At 42.4% G+C, this 23,538-nt stretch overlaps 1 protein-coding gene across 1 annotated transcript in view; it reads right to left on the bottom strand.

The window, feature by feature from the left end:
- The window catches only part of fasn (fatty acid synthase), a 103,008-nt gene that overhangs the window by 16,538 nt on the left and 62,932 nt on the right, over positions 1–23,538 (bottom strand). The window contains exons 29-36 of the mRNA XM_070857666.1: positions 20,629–20,807; positions 19,882–20,001; positions 14,675–14,797; positions 14,250–14,473; positions 10,403–10,604; positions 7,163–7,314; positions 3,438–3,529; positions 2,471–2,622 (exon numbers count right to left, since the gene is read on the bottom strand). Of these exons, the coding sequence (XP_070713767.1) occupies positions 2,471–2,622; positions 3,438–3,529; positions 7,163–7,314; positions 10,403–10,604; positions 14,250–14,473; positions 14,675–14,797; positions 19,882–20,001; positions 20,629–20,807 (1,244 nt within the window). The remainder of the gene's footprint in view (positions 1–2,470; positions 2,623–3,437; positions 3,530–7,162; positions 7,315–10,402; positions 10,605–14,249; positions 14,474–14,674; positions 14,798–19,881; positions 20,002–20,628; positions 20,808–23,538) is intronic.

Here is a 23,538-nt window from a genome sequence, read left to right as displayed (position 1 = left end):
TGTCCTTCCTGATCACTTGCTGTACCTGCATACTATCCTTTTGTGTTTCATGCACAAGTACCCCCAGATCCCGTTGTACTGCGGCACTTTGCAATCTTTTTCTATTTAAATAATAACCTGCTCTTTGATTTTTTTTCCGCCAAAGTGCATGACCTCACACTTTCCAACATTATACGCCATCTGCCAAATTTTTGCCCACTCACTTAGCCTGTCTATGTCCTTTTGCAGGTTTTTTGTGTCCTCCTCACACATTGCTTTTCCTCCCATCTTTGTATTGTCAGCAAACTTGACTACGTTACACTCAGTCCCTTCTTCCAAGTCGTTAATATAGATTGTAAATAGTTGGGGTCATAGCACTGATCCCTGCGGCATCCCACTAGTTACTGATTACCAACCAGAGAATGAACCATTTATCCCGACTCTCTGTTTTCTGTCGTTAGCCAATCCTCTATTCCTGCTAATATATTACCCCCCAACCCCGTGAACTTTTATCTTGTGCAGTAACCTTTTATGTGGCACCTTGTCAAATGCCTTCTGGAAGTCCAAATACACCACATCCACTGGTTCCCCTTTATCCACCCTGTTCATTACATCCTCAAAGAATTCCAGCAAATTTGTCAAACTTGACTTCCCCTTCATAAATTCATGTTGGCTCTGCCTGACCGAATTTTGCTTTTCCAAATGTCCAGCTACTGCTTCTTTAATAATGGATAACATTTTCCCAACCACAGATGTTAGGCTAACTGGTCTATAGTTTCCTGCTTTTTGTCTGCCTCCTTTTTTAAATAGTGGCATTACATTTGCGGTTTTCCAATCTGCTGGGACCTCCCCAGAATCCAGGGAATTTTGGTAAATTACAACCAATGCATCCATAATCCCTGCCGCTACTTCTCTCAAGACTCTAGGATGCAAGCCATCAGGTCCAGGGGATGTATCTGCCTTTAGTCCCATTATCTTACTGAGTACCACCTCCTTAGTGATTGTGATTGTGTTAAGTTCTTCCCCCCCCCTATAGCTCCTTGACTATCCACTGTTGGAATATTGTTAGTGTCCTCTACCGTAAAGACTGATACAAAATATTTGTTCAGAGTTTCTGCCATCTCCATGTTCCCCATTACTAATTCCCCGATCTCGTCCTCTAAGGGACCAACATTTACTTTAGCCATCCTTTTCCTTTTTATATACCTATAGAAACTCTTGCTATCTGTTTTTATATTTTGTGCTAGTTTACTTTCATAGTCTATCTTCCCTTTCTTAATCATTTTTTTTTTAGTCATTCTTTGCTGGCTTTTAAAAGCTTCCCAATCTTCTGTCCTCCCACTAGTTTTGGCCACTTTGTATGCCCTTGTTTTTAAATTGGATACCATCCTTTATTTCTTTAGCTAGCCACGGATGGCTATCTTTTCTCTTACACACTTTCCTCCTCACTGCAATAGATTTTTCTTGAGAGTTGTGAAATATCCCCTCAAATGTACACCACTGTTCATCAACTGTCCTACACTTTAATCTATTTTCCTTGTCCACTTTAGCCAACTCCGCCCTCATACCTTCGTGGTCTCCTTTATTTAAGCTTAGTACGCTGGTTAGAGATCCAACTTTCTCACCCTCCATCTGAATTTGAAATTCAGTCATGCTATGATCACTCATTCCGAGGGGATCCTTTATTAGGAGATTGTTTATTAATCCTGTCTCATTACACAGGACCAGATCTAAGATAGCCTGCCCCCTGGTTGATTCCGTTACATACTGCTCAAGGAACCCTTCCCTTATACACTCTATGAACTCCTCCTCAAGGCTACCCTGACCAATTTGATCTCCTTAACCAATACGATTTAAGGATCGAGAAAGAAACAGGAATGATGGAGAAAGGAGGGTGAATCAAATCAGGTACAGAAAGAGAAATAGAGGGAACGATAGATTGGATTGAGAGAGGAAAAAAGAGACACAAAAAGGAAAAGTAAGAAAATCTTAAAAATTTATAATTCAAAAAAATCTCTTAACAATTTACTACTTGTAGGACTGAGACTCCATGGATGAAATTGTTCCCTTTCTGGGCTGGAGAGATTAATTGCCATTTCAATAAATCTTATAAAAAATGTACTTGCGCTGTTCAGTACTAGCCCTAACGTTCTGCAGTTAGTTCAATGAGCACTTAATGCGCAAATGTAGCAACTTCATGAAGCTCACGGGGAGTTTGAGGGTACGCTGCTGTTCTGCGAGGCTAACAGCGGAGCGGCGGAAATCATCCAGCAACTTGCGGCAATTCACAATTCACAGGGCAACGCTTTCTCGCCTCAAGTTGCTGGACGATTTACACATTAATAACGGCATTATTTTGGCAACAATATTTAATATTTGGTACATCAGGCAGGGTACTAATCTTGAACCAACTAACTTCAATTTCTTTTGGATTTAGGAAAAGTTCTGAAAGGAATGCCGGACGGATTTGCTCCTGTTTTATACCACGTACCTGCCAGTCCATCACGGCATCTCTGCTCACAGATTCGTTCCATGGCAGAATTGGCAAAACCATAGTTACTCTGGCCAGCAACACCATAGCCGCAGCTCACAGACGAGTAGGCAACAAAGTAATCCAGTGCTGGGCATTTCTCCCGACTGACCCTAAAGAAGAGAATTGTAACAAAGTCTTACTGGCTGCATTAAACCGGCATGAAAATCAATTTTAAAAGTTAAAGCAGGCATTAAAATAGTACAGCTGTTAATCAGGCTCTCTGTACAGTTTAATCATACAATAGTATCTCGAAGAAGGATTGCTGATTAGAATGAATGCTATTGTACAAACAATGGGTTTTAAAATGATTTGGCTTTTCTGAAGTTTTCAAATTCATTGACATGCAATACTCAACTACAGCTGTTATTGTCTCTTTTTGACTTATAGTTTGTATATTACATTTTTTGGTATGATAAAATCTTAAAATAAAAAATTTAACTCTTTGAAGCTTGTAAGAGATGGCCTGAGACAAGTTCTATAGACTATGGTGGCCAAGCAATGTGAGACTAGCTACCCCAGTGGCCTGAGGGCAGGTGGGGGGTGGGGGGAACCTGTGGTCCGAGCCTAGTGACGTGGAGGGAGGAGCAGGACTGGGAAGAGCTGCCTTCACTATTCAAAGAAAAAAAAATGAAATCTAGTGTGTATCCACCCTGATCACTCACGTGGTCCTTGGATCATAAAAGAATCAATAAGCATTAGGTCACATTAATCCCTCCGACCAATCAAATTGGTGGAACAGTAATAGTTTTGCTCACAGATCTTCATGGGCCAATTGGATCACAAGAAGGTAACATGGAATGACAGAGGCAATCAGATGTTCAAAAGGGAACTCAAACTTGTTGCCCATAATATAGAGAACTGTTTTTAAAAAAAACCTGCTGTAATAATTTGAACTACATTCCAAAGATCTTCACTGTTTACTTGCCTGTCCAGATGAATTGTGCCATTGTACTTGGGCTGATTAACGTCCTTGAAGAGGTCAGGAGTCTGGTTCTCCAACAGGCCATCTCTTAAAACCTGTAGAAAAAAAAAACCTAAATGAGATTGCAGCAAATCTGACAGTCTTGTGGGCTAACAGGGCAGTGTGCTAACATGTGAACAATCCACTCACCAGCAGCGATTACAGAACTTAATCAATCTGATCTGAATTCAAATGCCGGTATTGGAATTTGAAAGAGCAGGATTCACTTCAGATCTTTTTCCCAATTAGGATCTGTGTCCGTGAAGAGTGGCCGCACTCAGATTGTAATATTCTAAACTAGATTATAATATGCAGGGAATTTTGCAAGTGATATTTAGCGCTAGTCTTGAAAGATAGCCACCTGAATCATAGAATAAGGTAAGTGGCTAACCTTTGGCGAATGGAAAAGTTTGCAAAGTGCTTTTGAAAGAATGTTGTGGGGTGACAAGACATGAAGGACCTGGATTTTATTCCCAGGATTTGTTTCCTCTCTCAGATCACAGATAAATCCAGCTAAAAGTGGAAACCTTTCAGGAAGCACCTTCACATGATACCGTACTCTGATCGCATCCAATATACTGTCTCCAACCTATTCCCTGCTATCAGGAAATATATATCCCATTAACCAGGCCTATGCAACCTGAGCTTTTCCCGTGTCCATTCGCGTGCACACTTTGACTGCTGCTCCGGACCACAGAAGTTAATTTCTTTTTCCACGTTTTCTCTCCCTTTTCTTTTTCTCTCTATCCCTCCCTGACAACACTCTCCAGTTGTCATGCCTCCTTTCATCTCTCTGTTCTCGGATACTCTTCCCTCACAAATTCCCACCCCAACTCTTCATTACTCTTCGTCCTTCCTACTCTCCCAGGCTCGACTCCCTCTTCAATCGCCTCCAGCCCCACAATCCCTCACGCCCCCCCCCCCCCCACCACCGCCCACGATGTCTGTCCTCTAATTCTGGTTTCTTGCGCATCCCTGATTATAATCACTCAACCATTGGTGGCTGTGCCTTCCATTGCCTAGGCCCAAATCTCTGGAACTCTCTCCCTAAACCACTCAACCTCTCTACCTCTAAGGCGCTCCTTAAAACCTACCTCTTTGACCAAGCTTTTGGTTACTTGCCTCAATTTCTCCTTGCATAGTAATGGAAAAGGACAAAGGGGGACAAGGAATAAAAGTTCTCAAGTGGAGTAAGCCAATTTTGCTGAGCGGAGATGAGATTTGGCCAAAGTGGACTGGAAATGGCTACTTGATGGTAAATCAGTGTCAGAACAGCGGGAGGCATTCAAGGAGGAGATCCTGAGGGTACAGAGCAAGTATGTTCCCTTTAAAAAAAAAAGGGTGGGGCTAACAAATTAGGAGCCCCCTGGATGTCAAGGGACATACAGGGTAAGAAAAAAAAGGGAGGCTTATGACAGATACCAGGAACTCAACACTGCAGAAACTCTAGAGGATTATAAGAAATGCAGAGGTGCAATTAAAAAAGATATCAGGAAAGCAAAGAGAGAGCATGAAAACATGTTGGCAAGTTAAATCAGGGAAAACCCAAAGATGTTTTATAAATACATTAAGAGCAAGAGGATAACTAGAGAAAGAGTGGGGCCTATTAGAGACCATAAAGGAAATGTGTGTGTGGAGGCGGAAGACGTGGGTATGATTCTTAATGAACACTTTGCATCCGTTTTCACAAAAGAGAGGGGTGATGCAGACTTGAGGGAAGAGGAGTGTGAAATATTAGATGAGATAAATATAGTGAGAGAGGAAGTATTAAGGGGTTTAGCAGCTTTGAAAGTGTATAAATCCCCAGGCTCGGATGAAATGTATCCCAGGCTGTTGAGAAGCAAGAGGAAATAGCAGCGGCTCTGACCATCATTTTCCAAACCTCTCTGGCTACTGGTGCGATGCCAGAGGACTGCTAATGTTGTACCTTTGTTTAAAAAGGGAGAAAGGGATAGACCGAGTAATTAGAGGCCAGTCAGCCTAACTTCGATGGTGGGAAAATTACTGAAAAAAATCCTGAGGGACAGGATAAATCTTCATTTGGAAAGTCATGGATTAATCAAGGACAGTCAGCACGGATTTGTCAAGGGAAGGTCATGTCTGACTAACTTGATTGAATTTTTCGAGGAGGTAACCAGGAGGGTCGATGAGGCCAAAGTGTATGATGTAGAGTATATGGATTTTAGCAAAGCTTTTGATAAGGTCCCACATGGCACATGGCAGACTAGTCACGAAAGTAATAGCCCATGGAATCCAAGGCAAAGTGGCAAGTTGGATTCAAAATTGGCTCAGAGGCAGGATGCAAAGGGTAATGGTCGATGGGTGTTTTTGTGACTGGAAGGCTGTATCAGTGAGGTTCTGCAGGGCTCAGTGCTGGGGTCCCTTGCTTTTTGTAGTATATATCAATAACTTGGATGAATGTTGGGGGTATGATTAAGAAGTTTGTAGAAGACACTAAGATACGCTGTGTGGTTGATAATGAAGAAGAAAGCTGCGGACTGCAGGAAGATATCAATGTACTGGTCAGGTGGACAGAACAGTGGCAAATTCAATTCGGATAAGTGTGACATAATTGGGGAGGTCTAACAAGGCAAGGGAATACACATTAAATGGTACAAAACTGAAAAGTGTAATGGAACAAAGGGACCTTGGAGTGCAGGTCCACAGATCCTGGAAGGTAGCAGGCCAGGTAGATAAGGTGGTTAAGAAGACATATTGCAATACTTGCCTTTATAAGTCAAGGCATAGAATACAAGGAAGTTATGCTTGAATTATATAAAACACTGGTTATGCCACAGGTGGAGTACTGTGTGCAGTTCTGGTCACCACATTACAGGAACGATGTAATTGCACTGGAAAGGGTGCAGAGATTTACAAGAATGTTGCCTGGACTGGAGAATTTTGGCTATGAGGAAAGATTGGAGATGCTGGGTCTGTTTTCTTTGGAGCAGAGGAGGCTTAAGGGAGACCTAATTGAGGTGTATAAAATTATGAGGGGCCTGGATAGAGTGGATAGGAAGGATCTGTTTCCCTTAGCAGAGGGGTCAACAACCAGGGGGCATAGATTTAAAGTAATTGGGGGGAGGTTGAGAGGAGATATGAGGGGACATTTCTTCACCCAGAGGGTGGTGGGGGTCTGGAACTCACTGCCTGAGGCAGAAACCCTCACCACATTTAAAAGATACTGGGATGTGCACTTAAAGTGCCGTAGTCTACAGGGCTACGGACCAAGAGCTGGAAAGTGAGATTCAGCTGGATAGCTCTTGGTCAGCCGGCGCGGATACGATGGGCCGAAATGGCCTCCTTCCGTGCTGTAAATTTCTATCATTCCATCTATGGCTTGGTGTTAAATTTTGTGTCTTTTAATGTTCCTGTGAAGCGCCTTGGGATGTTTCACTACGTTAAAGGCGCTATATAAATACAAGTAGTTGTTGTTTGGATGGTCACAGTGGTGCAAATATTCACATCCATGGTAGCAGAGGGTGGAAAATATTACTACAGTACTCAGTATAATAACGCAGTGCATGAAAAAGCCAGCACAAGCATCGTCAGTGGCCAAAATTAAAAAATATATATATATAAACTCAGGCCTTTGTATCCATGGAATTTAATTCCTGAAAGCAAGTCTTATTAACATATGCAACAGTGACCTGTTTGAATATTAGCACAATGCTATATTCTGAACTCACCATGGCCAGGTGGAAGATGCCACCCACAGGGCCAAGACCAGAGGCCTCTGCAATGAGACGTTGCGTGCCCTCTAAAGAACAAACATCACTGGTGGAGATGAGGACTTCTATGCCCATTTCCCTCCACTTACGTACCCGCTTAGCCTGGTACCCTGTAACAGAGCAGGAAATATTCTTCAGTTACAAACAATCTATCTGTCAAGAGAGGCAGTGCAGACGTTAAATAAACCCGATTCAACAACTGCTGAGAATTGCAGTACAGTCAAGTTTCAACAACTTCCCCAAAGTTTTTGGGTGACAGAGCTTAAAAAAGCTCTTTAAAGCTCCCGTTCAGGTGAATACATGGATGAGTACCAAATTCAATGTGTCATTAACGGCAACAAATTTTCTGTGTTCAACAGGAGAAGTGACTTTACACAGTTACAATATGGGACACATTCGGAAATATGATGCACAGCATTACTCCCAAGATGTTCAGTCAGGCATCACAGATTATGGCAATTGTTTGTGTGCTTTAGCTGTAAAGATAACACTCAATCGAAATTATTTTCTACCTAATAGAAAACTGAAGCCACACTTAGAATTCCAGTAACACTACAATCATTTTACACTGAATGCTTAACACTGGTCAAAGCAAGTAAAGATCTTTTTCAAAAATGTAGCGTAAAGGCAGGAATTAACTTTTGTTAAATTGGATCTTTAATAAGAACATAAGAATTAGGAACAGGAGTAGGCCATCTAACCCCTCGAGCCTGCTCCGCCATTCAACAAGATCATGGCTGATCTGGCCGTGGACTCAGCTCCACTTACCCGCCCGCTCCCCACAACCCTTAATTCCCTTATTGGTTAAAAATCTATCTATCTGTGATTTGAATACATTCAATGAGCTAGCCTCAACTGCTTCCTTGGGCAGAGAATTCCACAGATTCACAACCCTCTGGGAGAAGAAATTCCTTCTCAACTCGGTTTTAAATTGACTCCCCTGTATTTTGAGGCTGTGCCCCCTAGTTCTAGTCTCCCCGACCAGTGGAAACAACCTCTCTACCTCTATCTTGTCTATCCCTTTCATTAATTTTAAATGTTTCTATAAGATTACCCCTCATCCTTCTGAACTCCAACGAGTAAAGACCCAGTCTACTCAATCTATCATCATAAGGTAACCCCCTCATCTCCGGAATCAGCCTCGTGAATCGTCTCTGTACCCCCTCCAAAGCTAGTATATCCTTCCTTAAGTAAGGTGACCAAAACTGCACACAGTACTCCAGGTGCGGCCTCACCAATACCCTGTACAGTTGCAGCAGGACCTCCCTGCTTTTGTATTCCATCCCTCTCGCAATGAAGGCCAACATTCCATTCGCCTTCCTGATTACCTGCTGCACCTGCAAACTAACTTTTTGGGATTCATGCACAAGGATCCCCAGGTCCCTCTGCACCGCAGCATGTTGTAATTTCTCCCCATTCAAATAATATTCCCTTTTACTGTGTTTTTTTTCCCCCAAGGTGGATAACCTCACATTTTCCGACATTGTATTCCATCTGCCAAACCTTAGCCCATTCGCTTAAGCTATCTAAATCTCTTTGCAGCCTCTCTGTGTCCTCTACACAACCCGCTTTCCCACTAATCTTTGTGTCATCTGCAAATTTTGTTACACTACAGTCCGTCCCCTCTTCCAGGTCATCTATGTATATTGTAAACAGTTGTGGTCCCAGCACCGATCCCTGTGGCACACCACTAACCACCGATTTCCAACCCGAAAAAGGACCCATTTATTCCGACTCTCTGCTTTCTGTTAGCCAGCCAATTCTCGATCCATGCTAATACATTTCCTCTGACTCCGCGTACCTTTATCTTCTGCAGTAACCTTTTGTGTGGCACCTTACCGAATGCCTTTTGAAAATCTAAATACACCACATCCATCGGTACACCTCGATCCACCATGCTCGTTATATCCTCAAAGAATTCCAGTAAATTAAACATGATTTCCCCTTCATTAATCCATGTTGTGTCTGCTTGATTGCACTATTCCTATCTAGATGTCCCACTATTTCTTCCTTAATGATAGCTTCAAGCATTTTCCCCACTACAGATGTTAAACTAACCGGCCTATAGTTACCTGCCTTTTGTCTGCCCCCTTTTTTAAACAGAGGAGTTACATTAGCTGCTTTCCAATCCGCTGGTACCTCCCCAGAGTCCAGAGAATTTTGGTAGATTATAACGAATGCATCTGCTATAACTTCCGCCATCTCTTTTAATACCCTGGGATACATTTCATCAGGACCAGGGGACTTGTCTACCTTGAGTCCCATTAGGGTGTCCAGCACTACCCACCCAGTGATAGTGATTGTCTCAAGGTCCTCCCTTCCCACATTCCTGTGACCAGCAATTTTTGGCATGGTTTTTGTGTCTTCCACTGTGAAGACCGAAGGAAAATAATTGTTTAAGATCTCAGCCATTTCCACATTTCCCATTATTAAATCCCCCTTCTCATCTTCTAAGGGACCAACATTTACTTTAGTCACTCTTTTCCATTTTATATATCGGTAAAAGCTTTTACTATCTGTTTTTATGTTTTGCGCAAGTTTACTTTCGTAATCTATCTTTCCGTTCTTTATTGCTTTCTTAGTCATTCTTTGCTGTCTTTTAAAATTTTCCCAATCTTCTAGTTTCCCACCAACCTTGGCCACCTTATATGCATTGGTTTTTAATTTGATACTCTCCTTTATTTCCTTGGTTATCCACGGCTGGTTATCCTTTCTCTTACCGCCCTTCTTTTTCACTGGAATATATTTTTGTTGAGCACTATGAAAGAGCTCCTTAAAAGTCCTCCACTGTTCCTCAATTGTGCCACCGTTTAGTCTGTGTTCCCAGTCTACTTTAGCCAACTTGGCCCTCATCCCACTGCAGTCCCCTTTGTTTGAGCATAGTACGCTCGTTTGAGACACTACTTCCTCACCCTCAATCTGAATTACAAAGCGACCAAAAGATTTAAGAATTGTTTTTAGCCAATTGGCAATGCTATGAAATGTTAAACAAAAACAGGAAACAGGAACAGTCGATGCCATCGAGCTCGCACACTCTCACACACAGACACACACATTTGACAGACAGACTTGAATTTATATGGCATCTTAAGTGCTGCATACAATGAACTACTTGGAAGTAACTGTGATTTATTATGTAGGCAATATTACACACAGTAAGATCCCATAATCAGCAGCAGGTTTGCTAACTAAACTTACCACTGCGTATTCCAGATCGGGATGTCAGCACCAGTTTCTGAGCACCTCTCTCGATCAACCAGTTTGCCAGCTCCAAACCAAAACCTCCCAGACCGCCTGTGATGATATAAGTCTTTGCTGCTGGACATGCTGTACGGGGCACTACAGCAATGGAGAGCTGTTCAGTGTATGCAGAAGGGGATTTGCCTTCCTCTTCTCGAACCTGTTCAGTGACACAAAGACATTTCTTTCGATGTGAGGAGACTATTATTTGCACCTTTGCACCACCATCAGTCAGCACACAGAGCAACATGGGCAGGAGTGGTTTCCCTCCTTTCTCCCTCTTCCCAATCCCACCTCACAATCCAGCTAACGATAAATGAAACGCATCTCCCCGAGGCCACAGGTTTTAAATGTGGGCCCAATAGGGCTGAAACTCTTGCACCTATTAACCGGGAATCAAATGTGCTGACAGATTACTTTGATAATTTGGGGACAGCAGAAAAATATATTAGTTCAGGTAAAAAGCACAGTAAAGGTCAGAAAGCTATATGGGTAGCAGGGGAAGCAAGAGCAATATATATATATACACATGTATATATAAAACCACAGGTAAGAGGTGATGAAAAAAAGGGTAATGAGAATGCAATTACACAAAAATATGAAAAAGGAGAACATTTTTATCAATATATTTTAGGAAAATGGGTGACCAAGAAGGGTTTGCAAGGGAAATATGATAACTAATAATCAAGGAGCGGCAGATGTCTTTAATGATATTTTTTGTGTCAGTATTTACAAATTTATTAGATGACTGTGCCCATACAAGGTTGCAACTTAAAGAGGAAGATGATAGACATGGAAATTTCTCACAAAGACAGAGTGAGACCACAAAGAAGAGAGAGCAAGGCACCCAGCTCCGATGGACTCAAAAGGAAATGTTAAATTAAGTAGGTCACGTTGAGGGCAATTGCTAAATATAGAGAAGTTGTTTCATGAGGTTATAGGGGTGAGGTGGCATAGTGGCTACGTTACTGAACTGGTAATCCAGAGGCCTGAAATAATGATCCAGAAACGCAAGTTCATAATCCCACCATGGCAGCTGGGGAATTTAAATTCAGTTAATTAAATAAATCTGCAATTAAAAAAAGCTAGTATCAGGAATGGTGACCATAAAATTACAGTATTGTCGTAAAAAACCCATCTAGTTCACCAATGTCCTTTAGAAGGAAATCCGCCGCCTTTACCCGTTCTGGCCTATATGTGACTCCAGACCCACAGCAATGTGATTGACTCTTAACTGCCCTCTGAATTGGCCCAGCAAGCCAGTCAGTTGTACCAAACCGTTACTGCAGTTCAAGAAGACGGCTCACCACCACCTTCTCAAGGGTGATTAGGGATGGCCAATAAATTATGGCCTTGCTAGTGATGACCACATCCCGTGAACAAATTTAAAAAAAATGTTTTTAAATGAGCTTGAGAAGGCAAATCTGGTGTCCGTTTATAAAAAGAGAAGAAACTGACACTGGGAGCTGGGAAAATAAAACAAATCATCCTGAAAGTAAGTGGTGAAATATCAGAAGAAACATAGTATGATAAATAGTAATCAACATAACGGTCACCTCTCCCTCCTCATTTAAGACCTTCCTTAAAACCTATCTTTTGACTTAATCTTTGACTTATCTTTTAATCACCCTCTTCACACAGAAATGGTAAACAAGTGGAATAGCCTACCTCCGAAGCATAGAAATTTACAGCACGGAAGGAGGCCATTTTAGGCCCACCGTGTCCGTGCCGGCTGGAAGCGGAGGAGGGTACATCTTTTTATAGAGGATAATGGATAAATATTTGGCAGGCAGTGAAGAAAGAAATCTGTGACAGTTGTGACTTGCCGATGGATGGAGAGGTTCATTTTTTGTGGATAATCCTACAGTCCTAAGAACAATGGTACTTGTGGGGAGGGGTGGGTGTCGTGCATCATGGGTAGCCGTGTCTCCCGGAGGTGGCTTGCCTGAAGGAGTCGGGAGGAATTTTCTCGCCTTCTTTATGAAATTGACCACAGGTTTTTCTTCATTCCTCTCAGGAGTTGGTACTATCAGCAGTTTGGGAAGGTGGGCACAAGGTATGGGATAAAGGATATCAACTTGCCCAACTTCATGAGCAATGTCAAGCCTGATGGCGTTTCGCAATGATCTTGTGAAGCGATTGTTTTATTTTGTTCCCTAGGTTGACAATGTAGTCATGAAATTGCAAAACAGGTCATGCTCACATGGTCAGATATCCTGTGGATTGGCTGCAAGTTATTTTGCAGGTTTCCCTGTTAATTTCCTTCATGACGAATTTTTAAATGAAAGTTCAGGTGGCCGTGGAACTTTAAATATAAAACTCTCTCCTCAACTATTTAATGTCAAAATGCATTTAAAACCGCCCATCTCACAGGAGGCATCAACAGTTTTAATATTCTTTGAGATCCAACTCCCGACTGTTAGTGGGTAGTGAGTGCTCAGCTGATACAGAGCAAAATGATGTATTGAAATCATAGAACCATGGAAGGAGGCCATTGCACTGCTCAGTGTGTTATATTTGGATCTTGGCTGCCGTAACACTGCTCAGTTTGACACTCTCTGCTCTTTATTTAGGTTCACCAGAATCTAAACTGAGATTAGGACGACCAAAGCAGTAATTCTATACCAAATTTGATTTTTTTCATTATGCGAATCAAATGAATTGCAAATTATTTTATAATGATCCAATATGTTGAGGTTTTTTAAAAAAAAACAAAGATGCAATAGATTTCTTAAATTTAACTTTTTAATTTCTCCTAGAGGTATGACAGGAGGCATGTGTGTACAGTTCCTCTGAAAACTGCAAAGGACACTCAAGTACAGTTCAGTACTTAAAAGGTTAAGGCATTTTTTTGCACAAACCTGTCTTTCTAAATTTGGCACCTAGATTTGTTCCACACCCTATCTAACTATAAGCCACACCTAATTAGTTATCAGTTCTTGGCTAAGATGTTGGGTGGGACGATTAGCAGGAGCACAATATCTGACTCAATCGGAGGCGGGCCCAGAATATTTGGCATGCTGCAGTGCTTGCTGATGGCCCTTCAAATTTGGCCTTTATTGCAAAGGGGATGGAGTACAAAAGCAGGGAAGTCTTGCTACAGTTATACAGGGTATTGGTGAGGCCACACCTGGAATACTGCGTGCAGTTTTGGTTTCCATATTTATGAAAGGATATACTTGCTTTGGAGGCAGTTCAGTGAAGGTACAGTTGGTTGATTCCGGAGATGAGGGGGTTGACTTATGAGATAGGTTGAGTAGGTTGGGTCTCTACGGTTTGGAATTCAGAAGAATGAGAGGTGATCTTATCGAAACGTATAAGATTATGAGGGGGCTTGACAAGGTGGATGCGGAGAGGATGTTTCCACTGATGGGGGAGACTAGAACTGGAGGGCATGATCTTAGAATAAGGGGACGCCCATTTAAAACTGAGATGAGGAATTTCTTCTCTCAGAGGATGTAAATCTGTGGAATTCGCTGCCTCAGAGAGCTGTGGAAGCTGGGCCATTGAATAAATTTAAGACAGAAATAGATAGTTTCCTAAACCAATAAGGAAATAAAGGGTTATGGGGAGCGGGCAGGGAAGTGGACCGGAATCCATGATCGGATCAGCTAGGATTATATTAAATGGCGGAGCAGGCTCGAGGGGCCATATGGCCTACTCCTGTTCCTATTTCTTATGTTCTTATTAAATCACACCAACAGCGTTTCTAATCTGCTTCTCCTCCCAATTGAAGGCAGCTTGCTGGAGTTAGACTGCCCTTCAGAAGCGAAAAGCAACGTGGCCAAATGCTTTTTGACCTCACCTTCAGAACAACCTTTCCAATGTGTTTGCCCTGTGCCATAAACCGAAAAGCAGCTTCCACATCATCACGTTCGAACACCGTGGTCTTCAGTGGCTTGACCACTCCGCTGTGTATTCCATCCTTCAGGAGCTTGGAGACTTCCTCCCACTCACTGTTTCCTTCCTCAAACAGGGCATCAAGCAGGATTCCGTGGAATGCAATATTCTTGAGGAACACAGCCATACCTGAAAATAATGTATGCCCATCACAAAGGACGTCTAAAATTGACTAAAAACACATTGTATGGAAAAAGGTAAATATTGAAATCACTTTGGTTCAATTCATCACAGATTAAAATAATTTAAAATGTAAATAGTAACGGTTTGGAGACCACTGTTTTAACTGTAAATAGTTACTAGGCTTGCTTTTTACTGCAGCATGCTTACCGAGTGGATTGTTATTAGAAAGATCATATTTGCCAATCTCGAGGAAGCGACCATGCCGAGCCAAGCAACGTAGACTAGCCTGCAGCTTTTCTTCAGCCAACGAATTCAGCACCATGTCCACTCCTGCGGGCAATGGCATCATACAGTTAGATTTTAAAAACTTGGATTTATATAGCGCCTATCATGACCATCGGACGTCTCAAAGCGCTTTACAGCCAATGAAGTATTTTTGGAATGTAGTCACTGTTGTAATGTGGGAAATGCGGCAGCCAACTTGCGCACAGCAAGCTCCTGCAAACATGTCTCCATGTTGAAGTGAGCCTTACAATGCCCAGAAATCTTATATAAAGCCAAAACAATCTTCACGGGCTCAAAATTTGGATTATTTTGTGGACCTACAAAGCATCCAATACATGATCTGAAACAACCATCTCAAAAAAAACCTATTTTCAGATCTAGGATCATTTTTATGTAGTTGCATGCCTGTGTGAATGAACTCGGTTACTTTGGTTGAGGGATAAATATTGACCAGGACACCAGGGATAACTCCCCTGCTCTTTTTCAAAATAGTGCCATGGGATCTTTAGACTGGGTGTTGTGTAATGAGAGAGGATTAATTAGCAATCTCGTTGTGCGAGGCCCCTTGGGGAAGAGTGACCATAATATGGTGGAATTTTACATTAGGATGGAGAATGAAACAGTTAATTCAGAGACCATGGTCCAGAACTTAAAGAAGGGTAACTTTGAAGGTATGAGGCGTGAATTGGCTAGGATAGATTGGCGAATGATATTTAAGGGATTGATTATGGATGGGCAATGGCAGACATTTAGAGACCACATGGATGAACTACAACAATTTTACATCCCTGTCTGGCGTAAAAATAAAAAAGGGAAGGTGGCTCAACCGTGGCTATCAAGGGAAATCAGGGATAGTATTAAAGCCAAGGAAGTGGCATACAAATTGGCCAGAAATAGCAGTGAACCTGGGGACTGGGAGAAATTTAGAACTCAGCAGAGGAGGACAAAGGGTTTGATTAGGGCAGGGAAAATAGAGTACGAGAGGAAGCTTGCAGGGAACATTAAGACGGACTGCAAAAGTTTCTATAGATATGTAAAGAGAAAAAGGTTAGTGAAGACAAACGTAGGTCCCCGGCAGTCAGAATCAGGGGAAGTTAGAATGGGGAACAAAGAAATGGCAGACCAATTGAACAAGTACTTTGGTTCGGTATTCACTAAGGAGGACACAAACAACCTTCTGGATATAAAAGGGGTCAGAGGGTCTAGTAAGAAGGAGGAACTGAGGGAAATCCTTATTAGTCAGGAAATTGTGTTGGGGAAATTGATGGGATTGAAGGCCGATAAATCCCCAGGGCCTGATGGACTGCATCCCAGAGTACTTAAGGAGGTGGCCTTGGAAACAGCGGATGCATTGACAGTCATTTTCCAACATTCCATAGACTCTGGATCAGTTCCTATGGAGTGGAGGGTAGCCAATGTAACCCCACCTTTTAAAAAAGGAGGGAGAGAGAAAACAGGGAATTATAGACTGGTCAGCCTGACATCAGTAGTGGGTAAAATGATGGAATCAATTATTAAGGGATGTCATAGCAGCGCATTTGGAAAGAGGTGACATGATAGGTCCAAGTCAGCATGGATTTGTGAAAGAGAAATCATGCTTGACAAATCTTCTGGAATTTTTTGAGGATGTTTCCAGTAGAGTGGACAAGGGAGAACCAGTTGATGTGGTATATTTGGACTTTCAGAAGGCTTTCGACAAGGTCCCACACAAGAGATTAATGTGCAAAGTTAAAGCACATGGGATTGAGGTAGTGTGCTGACGTGGATTGAGAACTGGTTGTCAGACAGGAAGCAAAGAGTAGGAGTAAATGGGTACTTTTCAGAATGGCAGGCAGTGACTAGTGGAGTACCGCAAGGTTCTGTGCTGGGGCCCCAGCTGTTTACATTGTACATTAATGATTTAGATGAGGGGATTAAATGTAGTATTTCCAAATTTGCAGATGACACTAAGTTGGGTGGCAGTGTGAGCTGCGAGGAGGATGCTATGAGGCTGTAGAGTGACTTGGATAGGTTAGGTGAGTGGGCAAATGTATGGCAGATGAAGTATAATGTGGATAAATGTGAGGTTATCCACTTTGGTGGTAAAAACAGAGAGACAGACTATTATCTGAATGGTGACAGATTAGGAAAAGGGGAGGTGCAACGAGACCTGGGTGTCATGGTACATCAGTCATTGAAGGTTGGCATGCAGGTACAGCAGGCGGTTAAGAAAGCAAATGGCATGTTGGCCTTCATAGCGAGGGGATTTGAGTACAGGGGCAGGGAGGTGTTACTACAGTTGTACAGGGCCTTGGTGAGGCCACACCTGGAGTATTGTGTACAGTTTTGGTCTCCTAACTTGAGGAAGGACATTCTTGCTATTGAGTGAGTGCAGCGAAGGTTCACCGGACTGATTCCCGGGCTGGCGGGACTGACATATTAAGAAAGACTGGATCAACTGGGCTTGTATTCACTGGAGTTCAGAAGAATGAGAGGGGATCTCATGGAAACGTTTAAAATTCTGACAGGGTTAGACAGGTTAGATGCAGGAAGAATGTTCCCAATGTTGGGGAAATCCAGAACCAGGGGTCACAGTCTAAGGATAAGGGGTAAGCCATTTAGGACCAAGATGAGGAGAAACGTCTTCACCCAGAGAGTGGTGAACCTGTGGAATTCTCTACCACAGAAAGTTGTTGAGGCCAATTCACTAAATATATTCAAAAAGGAGTTAGATGTAGTCCTTACTACTAGGGGGAATCAAGGGGTATGGCGAGAAAGCAGGAATGGGGTACTGAAGTTGCATGTTCAGCCATGAATTCTTTGAATAGTGGTGCAGCCTCGAAGGGCCGAATGGCCTACTCCTGCACCTATTTTCTATGTTTCTATCCACTTGAGAGAGCAGACGAGGCCTCGGTTTAACGTCTTATCCAAAAGATAGCACTGCACTGGAATGTCAGCATAGATTTTTTGTGCTCAAATCCCTGCAGTGGGATTTGAACCCACAAACTTCTTACTCAGAAGCAAGTGTGCTACCCACTAAGCCACAGCTGACACTTAACTAGCAATGTTCAGGGGAAAAATTGTTCTTCATAATCAATACTTAAGGACATTAAAGAGCTCTTCGCAGCAGCAATCACTTTAAAATGTGCAAGTGCATTGCTACTTGACCACAGAATGGACACACATCATGTGCCATTAAACAGCAGTTCTACCAGTTGAAGGTGCAGCCATCGTTCTCACATCTCTAGTTTTCTCATCAGCTATACAGTGCTTAGTCCTGAACACAGTACACATATGGTTTCAGGAGGTGGAAGGACCAACATAGGCATCAGCAACATGACAGCCAAGTTGACATTCCAAACATCCAAGTGCGATGCCATGTGCCATCTTTCCTCATCATCCGGTTTAATCCACATCCTCCTGTGGGATGCTTCATCAGAGAGACTCGCTTACGACGAAGCGGATTCCACCTCCAGGGTGCTGAGTGACAGGTTAATGTAGGCCAGAATCCTCCCTCCCTACACGTTTTGCCACAAATACACATCACAGCTTGGTCCACAGGGGCCCTTACATTGCACACCTGGGATTTCTGAACCATGGAGAACCATGTCTTATTGGCCACAAGCTTAACTTGCATTGGGACTTGAATGTCATTGAAGAAAGATAAGACCGAACAAAGCTCCTTTGCCCTTTTTAAGCATAGTCCCAAAGGATTGTCTCCATGTTGAAGTGAGCCTTACAATGCCCAGAAATCTTATATAAAGCCAAAACAATCTTCACAGGCTCAAAATTCTGATTTCTTTGTGGACCTTCAAAGTATCCAATACATGATCTGAAACAACCACCTCAAAAAACTATTTTCAGATCTAGGATCATTTTTATGTAGTTGCATGCCTGTGTGAATGAACCCAACTCGCTGATCGCACGCTATCTCCGTAATAACCTTCCTAACTTCATGAGCTGCTACATCATAATCAACAGCTTTAATTGCCCAGACAGCCTTTAAATATGGTTTCAAAAGCCTTCTGCTTTTGCTCAATAGTTCCCCTTCATAGTTAGAGACAACAGGTGAATGACTAAGTGGCATCAGTCACAACCCATAGTTGCACACAAATAAAGCTGGAATTATTTAAGCAAAAAAAAATATGAATAAATAGTTCAGATTCCAGTCAGTAACCACCTCCTCAACAAATAGTATACTTTGCCGATTCAGATTCTAATGGTAATCTTGCTGCCATAAATAGATAATTTTGTTTGCATTTTAACAATGTCAATGACAAAACAAAAAATGCCTGGGAATCAAAAACATTTGGTAATATCCATTTTAAATTACTGCTACCAATGTCTATTGGAACAAGTGTGAATCAAATTGTTTGGGGGAAAAAAAGTAAGTCTGTCCAACAGTAAAACATCTTGGTTGGTCGGATCCATAAACAAACACTTCTGAAAGTCAATGCCACAGGAAAAGTTTCAGATCCAGGCAGTAGCAGAGTCTATATCTGCCAGCAATACCCACAGAATTTCCTGGCATTAAAAGGAAGGCTGTACAAAGTTTAATAATGTTGTAATTGTGCTTTGGAACAAATTCAAAATCTGCATGTGGAATTGGGCAACTAGTTATCCTGATACCCAATCCACTTGAGACTTTCTTCCCAGCCATAAAAAGGGTGCCAGTATCATTTTTTCCTGTTGGAAAGGAAACAAATTTTGTAGGAAACAAATCTTCCTCTAATGGGTCTTGCACCTCCAAAAGAGGAGAGTGCTAAATCAGTTCACCGACCAAGACCACAGCACTCAGCAAAGATCCTCTCTTTAACCCCTTGTCCCCTACACAATCACATTCTGTGCATCATCTAGGAAGCAGACTTAGTGACAAACTACTCTACAATATAATCACGTAGCTTGTGTTAGTAGCATGGGCAAGACAGATGATGACAGACGTTCATCGTCTAGATGGAAAAATGTTCTAATGTGCATGAGTCAGTCTAGCTTTCTATTACACACGGCCATTTAAAAATCCTCTGAATTTGCCTGAAGCGGGCAAATCATGTCCAATAACTTTAACCAACGTTCTCTGATTGTGAAGCTGACAAGCTTTCTTACCACCATGTTGTTGTGCAGTTATTCTAGTTAAACAAATGAGAGCTCACCTTTCCCATCAGTTGCTCGTAGCACATGCTGCTCAAAGGAAGTGTCTCTAGAATTTGCAAAAGATTCATCATTCAACTGTGGGAAACGTTTCTGAAGGTATGCGCGCTTCTCTGCAGAACCTACAGGGAGCAATTAGAAAACTGGTCAGTCATTGTCCCATTGATACAAGGTTAAAATGATTATCCTACACATATTAATTAAAGAGCCCCTGCAAATACTTCTTTTTCGATATGCAAATTCCCCGACCCCAATGTGTCATCAATAAAGGTACTGCATATTTAATATAGATTTGCAATTTTGATTGAAAAGTACATCGATACATTTGTTACAAAGCAACTACTGCTGTTCATCATCAGGCAGCTTGAATCACTAGAAATTCCATCAAACAGCTGTATGTCATTGCATGCAGTATTCATAAAGAAGAATTTTGATTGGACCCGAACCATGTTGAAATCCATCATTAAATGTATAAACGTAAACATCAAAAAATTTAATTGATTTGATTCCTGCCGTCAAAGTTGGTGAATCACAGACATCAACAAGCAGATACATTGCAATCACACGCACACGTACACCACTAAAATGTAATTAGCAAGATTTACCTTAAGATGCATTTAAGTACTAAGCATCACCTCATGCCATAGACAGATGCACCAATTCAAAGATACATCTGTACCCTCTTGATATTACTGCCTAATAACTGAACCCTTCTATAACAAAAAAAAAAAAAATCGCATTTCATTTACCAACAGTAGCAAAGACACGACATCCCATACTGAGGGCGATGGAAATAGCAGCCTGTCCAACACCGCCAGACCCCGAATGGATAAGTACACTTTGGTTCTTCTTAATTCGACCTCGCACCACTAATGCATAATATGCAGTAGCATAAACAACAGGCACCGAAGCAGCCTCCTCCAAAGTCCTTAATAAAGAGCAAAGAATGAGTAAATAGCAATGCAATTTGCCACACACCAATAACAAAACTATAAAGAAACAACCAACCATCAGCTCCTAGAACTTATTCTGACAAGTATTTGAACACCTCTGCTGGACATCAAGGTGTGCAATCATGCATCAGTGATGTAGATCCAATGATGCAGACAGAAATCACACATTTTGCATGAAAATATGGATTGCCCCTAATGGATCACTGGGTACATTCATGGCGTTGTGTGCTACTGAACCATACAGACCAGGTGCGATCCCTGTTTTGTGCAGGGTTCACCAATCTCAGCAGGGACAGCAATGAGTATTTTACAACTGGCCTCAGCACCTGTGGGATGGTGAGGAGGTTCCTGTCCCTAATGTCTATTCCATAACCCTTGCTAAATTGTGCATGTGTCAGGCTTAGGTGAGGGCAGGAACAGGCTTGATTGTAATGCTCCTGTGATCAAAAACTTGGCCAATACTCATTGTCTAGGCTCCTGCAGTGTGGGTGAGAGAGGGAGCGAGGGTAAGAGAGTGTGTGAGCGAGTGCGAGAGGGAGAGAGGGTCTTTGAATAAGGACAGAATAGGTTTCACTTGTGAGGCAACTAAATAGCCAGCAAACACTAGCTGAGCCTCAAACCTGAAGGACAATCAATTGGTCACAGAGGACTGCTGCCACTCGTAGAATTGCAAGTGTCACTACATTTTAGGAAAGAAGGAAAGAAAAAGGGGAAAGATCTGGAAACAAGTACAAATATTTACCCATCAGTTCTAGGGTTAGGGGAAATCAAGCAACTTTTAAAGAAATGTCACATTATGTGTGAAATCTAATTGACTGTAGCCGACACACTCCATTGTGGTAGGGCATACAAATGTGGGACTACTTTCAGTATCATTTTGTTCTACACGAATGTGTCAAATGTTGTGTTGGAAGGCCCCTTGGTAACTCCAGTGGTAGTGGCAGGATCTTTATCAAAGGATTTAATGTTCAGATCACAACCTCAACCGATAACTGCACATAACTGTTCAACAGGAATGAATTTTATCACTTCAGGCCACCAGATGCAGCACTACCGTGGGACAAAACAGAGTAACCCTGCCCTGCTGTCTCAGCTGACACAAGCTTGTCCCAGAATAATAATGATGGTGACTGCAGACAACCATGAAGGTCACAGAGGAAGGACAAATGAAGAGCAAGGGAGATACAAGAACAAAATCTGTATCAGAACCTGTTTTTCGAGACTTTTGGTAATCTGAATACGATTGGCCACAGTCAACAGTGACTAAACTTTAAAGGTATTCATTAGAGTTAAGAAGAATGAATGAAAGGGGATCTCATTGAAACGTATAAAATTCTGACTGGGTTGGAAAGACTGGATGCGGGGAGGATGTTTCCCCTGGCTGGGAAGTCTAGAACAAGGGGTCACAAGTCTCAGGATACAGGGTAGGAAATTTAGGGCCAAGATGAGGAGAAATGTTTTCACTCAGAGGGAGGTGAACCTGTGGAATTCTCTACCACAGAAGGCTGTGGAGGCCAAGTCACTGAATATATTTAAGAGGGAGATAGATAGATTTCTAGAAACAAGAGACATCAAGGGGTATGGGGGAAAAGCGGGAATATGGTGTTTAGACAGAGGATCAGCCATGATCATATTGAATGGCCTACTACTGCTCCTATTTATTATGATTCTATGTTTCTATGTAATTCATGAGATGTGAAATGCATGGGAAATCGTGAAGACATGACAAAGAGGCTTTATAAAAAGAAAAAGAAAAAAGAAAAAGAAAAAGAAAAAGAAAAAGAAAAAGAAAAAGAAAAAAGAAAAAGAAAAAGAAAAAGAAAAAGAAAAAGGACTTGCATTTATATAGCTCCTTTCACGATCACCGGACGTCCCAAAATACTTTACAGCCAATGAAGTACTTTACACAACAGTGACTACACGTCAGAATGTGGGAAACGTGGCAGCCGATTTGCGCACAAGCAAGCTCCCACGAACAACAATGTGATAACTGAAATGCTTTATTGACATAAATTTCTCCTCAATCCCAACTGTTTGTCTATAAATTCACATAAGTAGCCCATTTAATCTTCCGGGGGCTAATGCCTTAGCGACCGGGCGCGGCGAGATGAACGACTCTCGCTAACTTAGACGGGAGTTTTGCGGCGGCAAGTAAGACGTCACTGCTGTGCGCATCGCCCCGGTTCTGAACTTCGGTTCTGCCCCCCGCAGCATCGCTGGGCAGCAACACCGACAGCTGCAGGAGGCGTTGTTCGGGAGGCCGGGAGCTTCAGAGGGGCAAGTAAAAGGGAGTGTTGGCACGGGTGGGAGAAAAATTTTATCCACGCATCGTGATTTTTTCCGATTGATCGCGGCCCAGGAAAAATCAGCCCGGCACACTGCTGGAGTGCTTGGGGCTGATCGGGCCGGATCACGGCTACTGTCGGGGACCAGCTAACTGGTCCCAATGCAGTGCCTGCCGCGATGGCCCTTCCTTTTAAGGGAGGGAAGAAGCCTCGGATCGTGGCAGCGCTGCACCACTATCGCCACGCCTGCGGCCTTTAGTGCTCCAGGAAAGAAGTGGAGTGTTTGATTTAGCACTCCACTTCCTTCCAGGGGCGCTAACACCGAATGTAGAAAGATCTGGGATTCATTAACACCTGATGCTAATCATCCCAGCTTTCAAAGGTTAGTGTAGCCACTAGTCTGAAAATGCCCAATCTTGTC

The sequence above is a fragment of the Pristiophorus japonicus genome, chromosome 16 (assembly GCF_044704955.1).
Source record: "Pristiophorus japonicus isolate sPriJap1 chromosome 16, sPriJap1.hap1, whole genome shotgun sequence".
NCBI classification, from domain to species: domain Eukaryota; kingdom Metazoa; phylum Chordata; class Chondrichthyes; family Pristiophoridae; genus Pristiophorus; species Pristiophorus japonicus.
The sequence above is the reverse complement of the archived record's forward strand: the minus strand, read 5'-3'. Positions and strand labels throughout refer to the sequence as shown.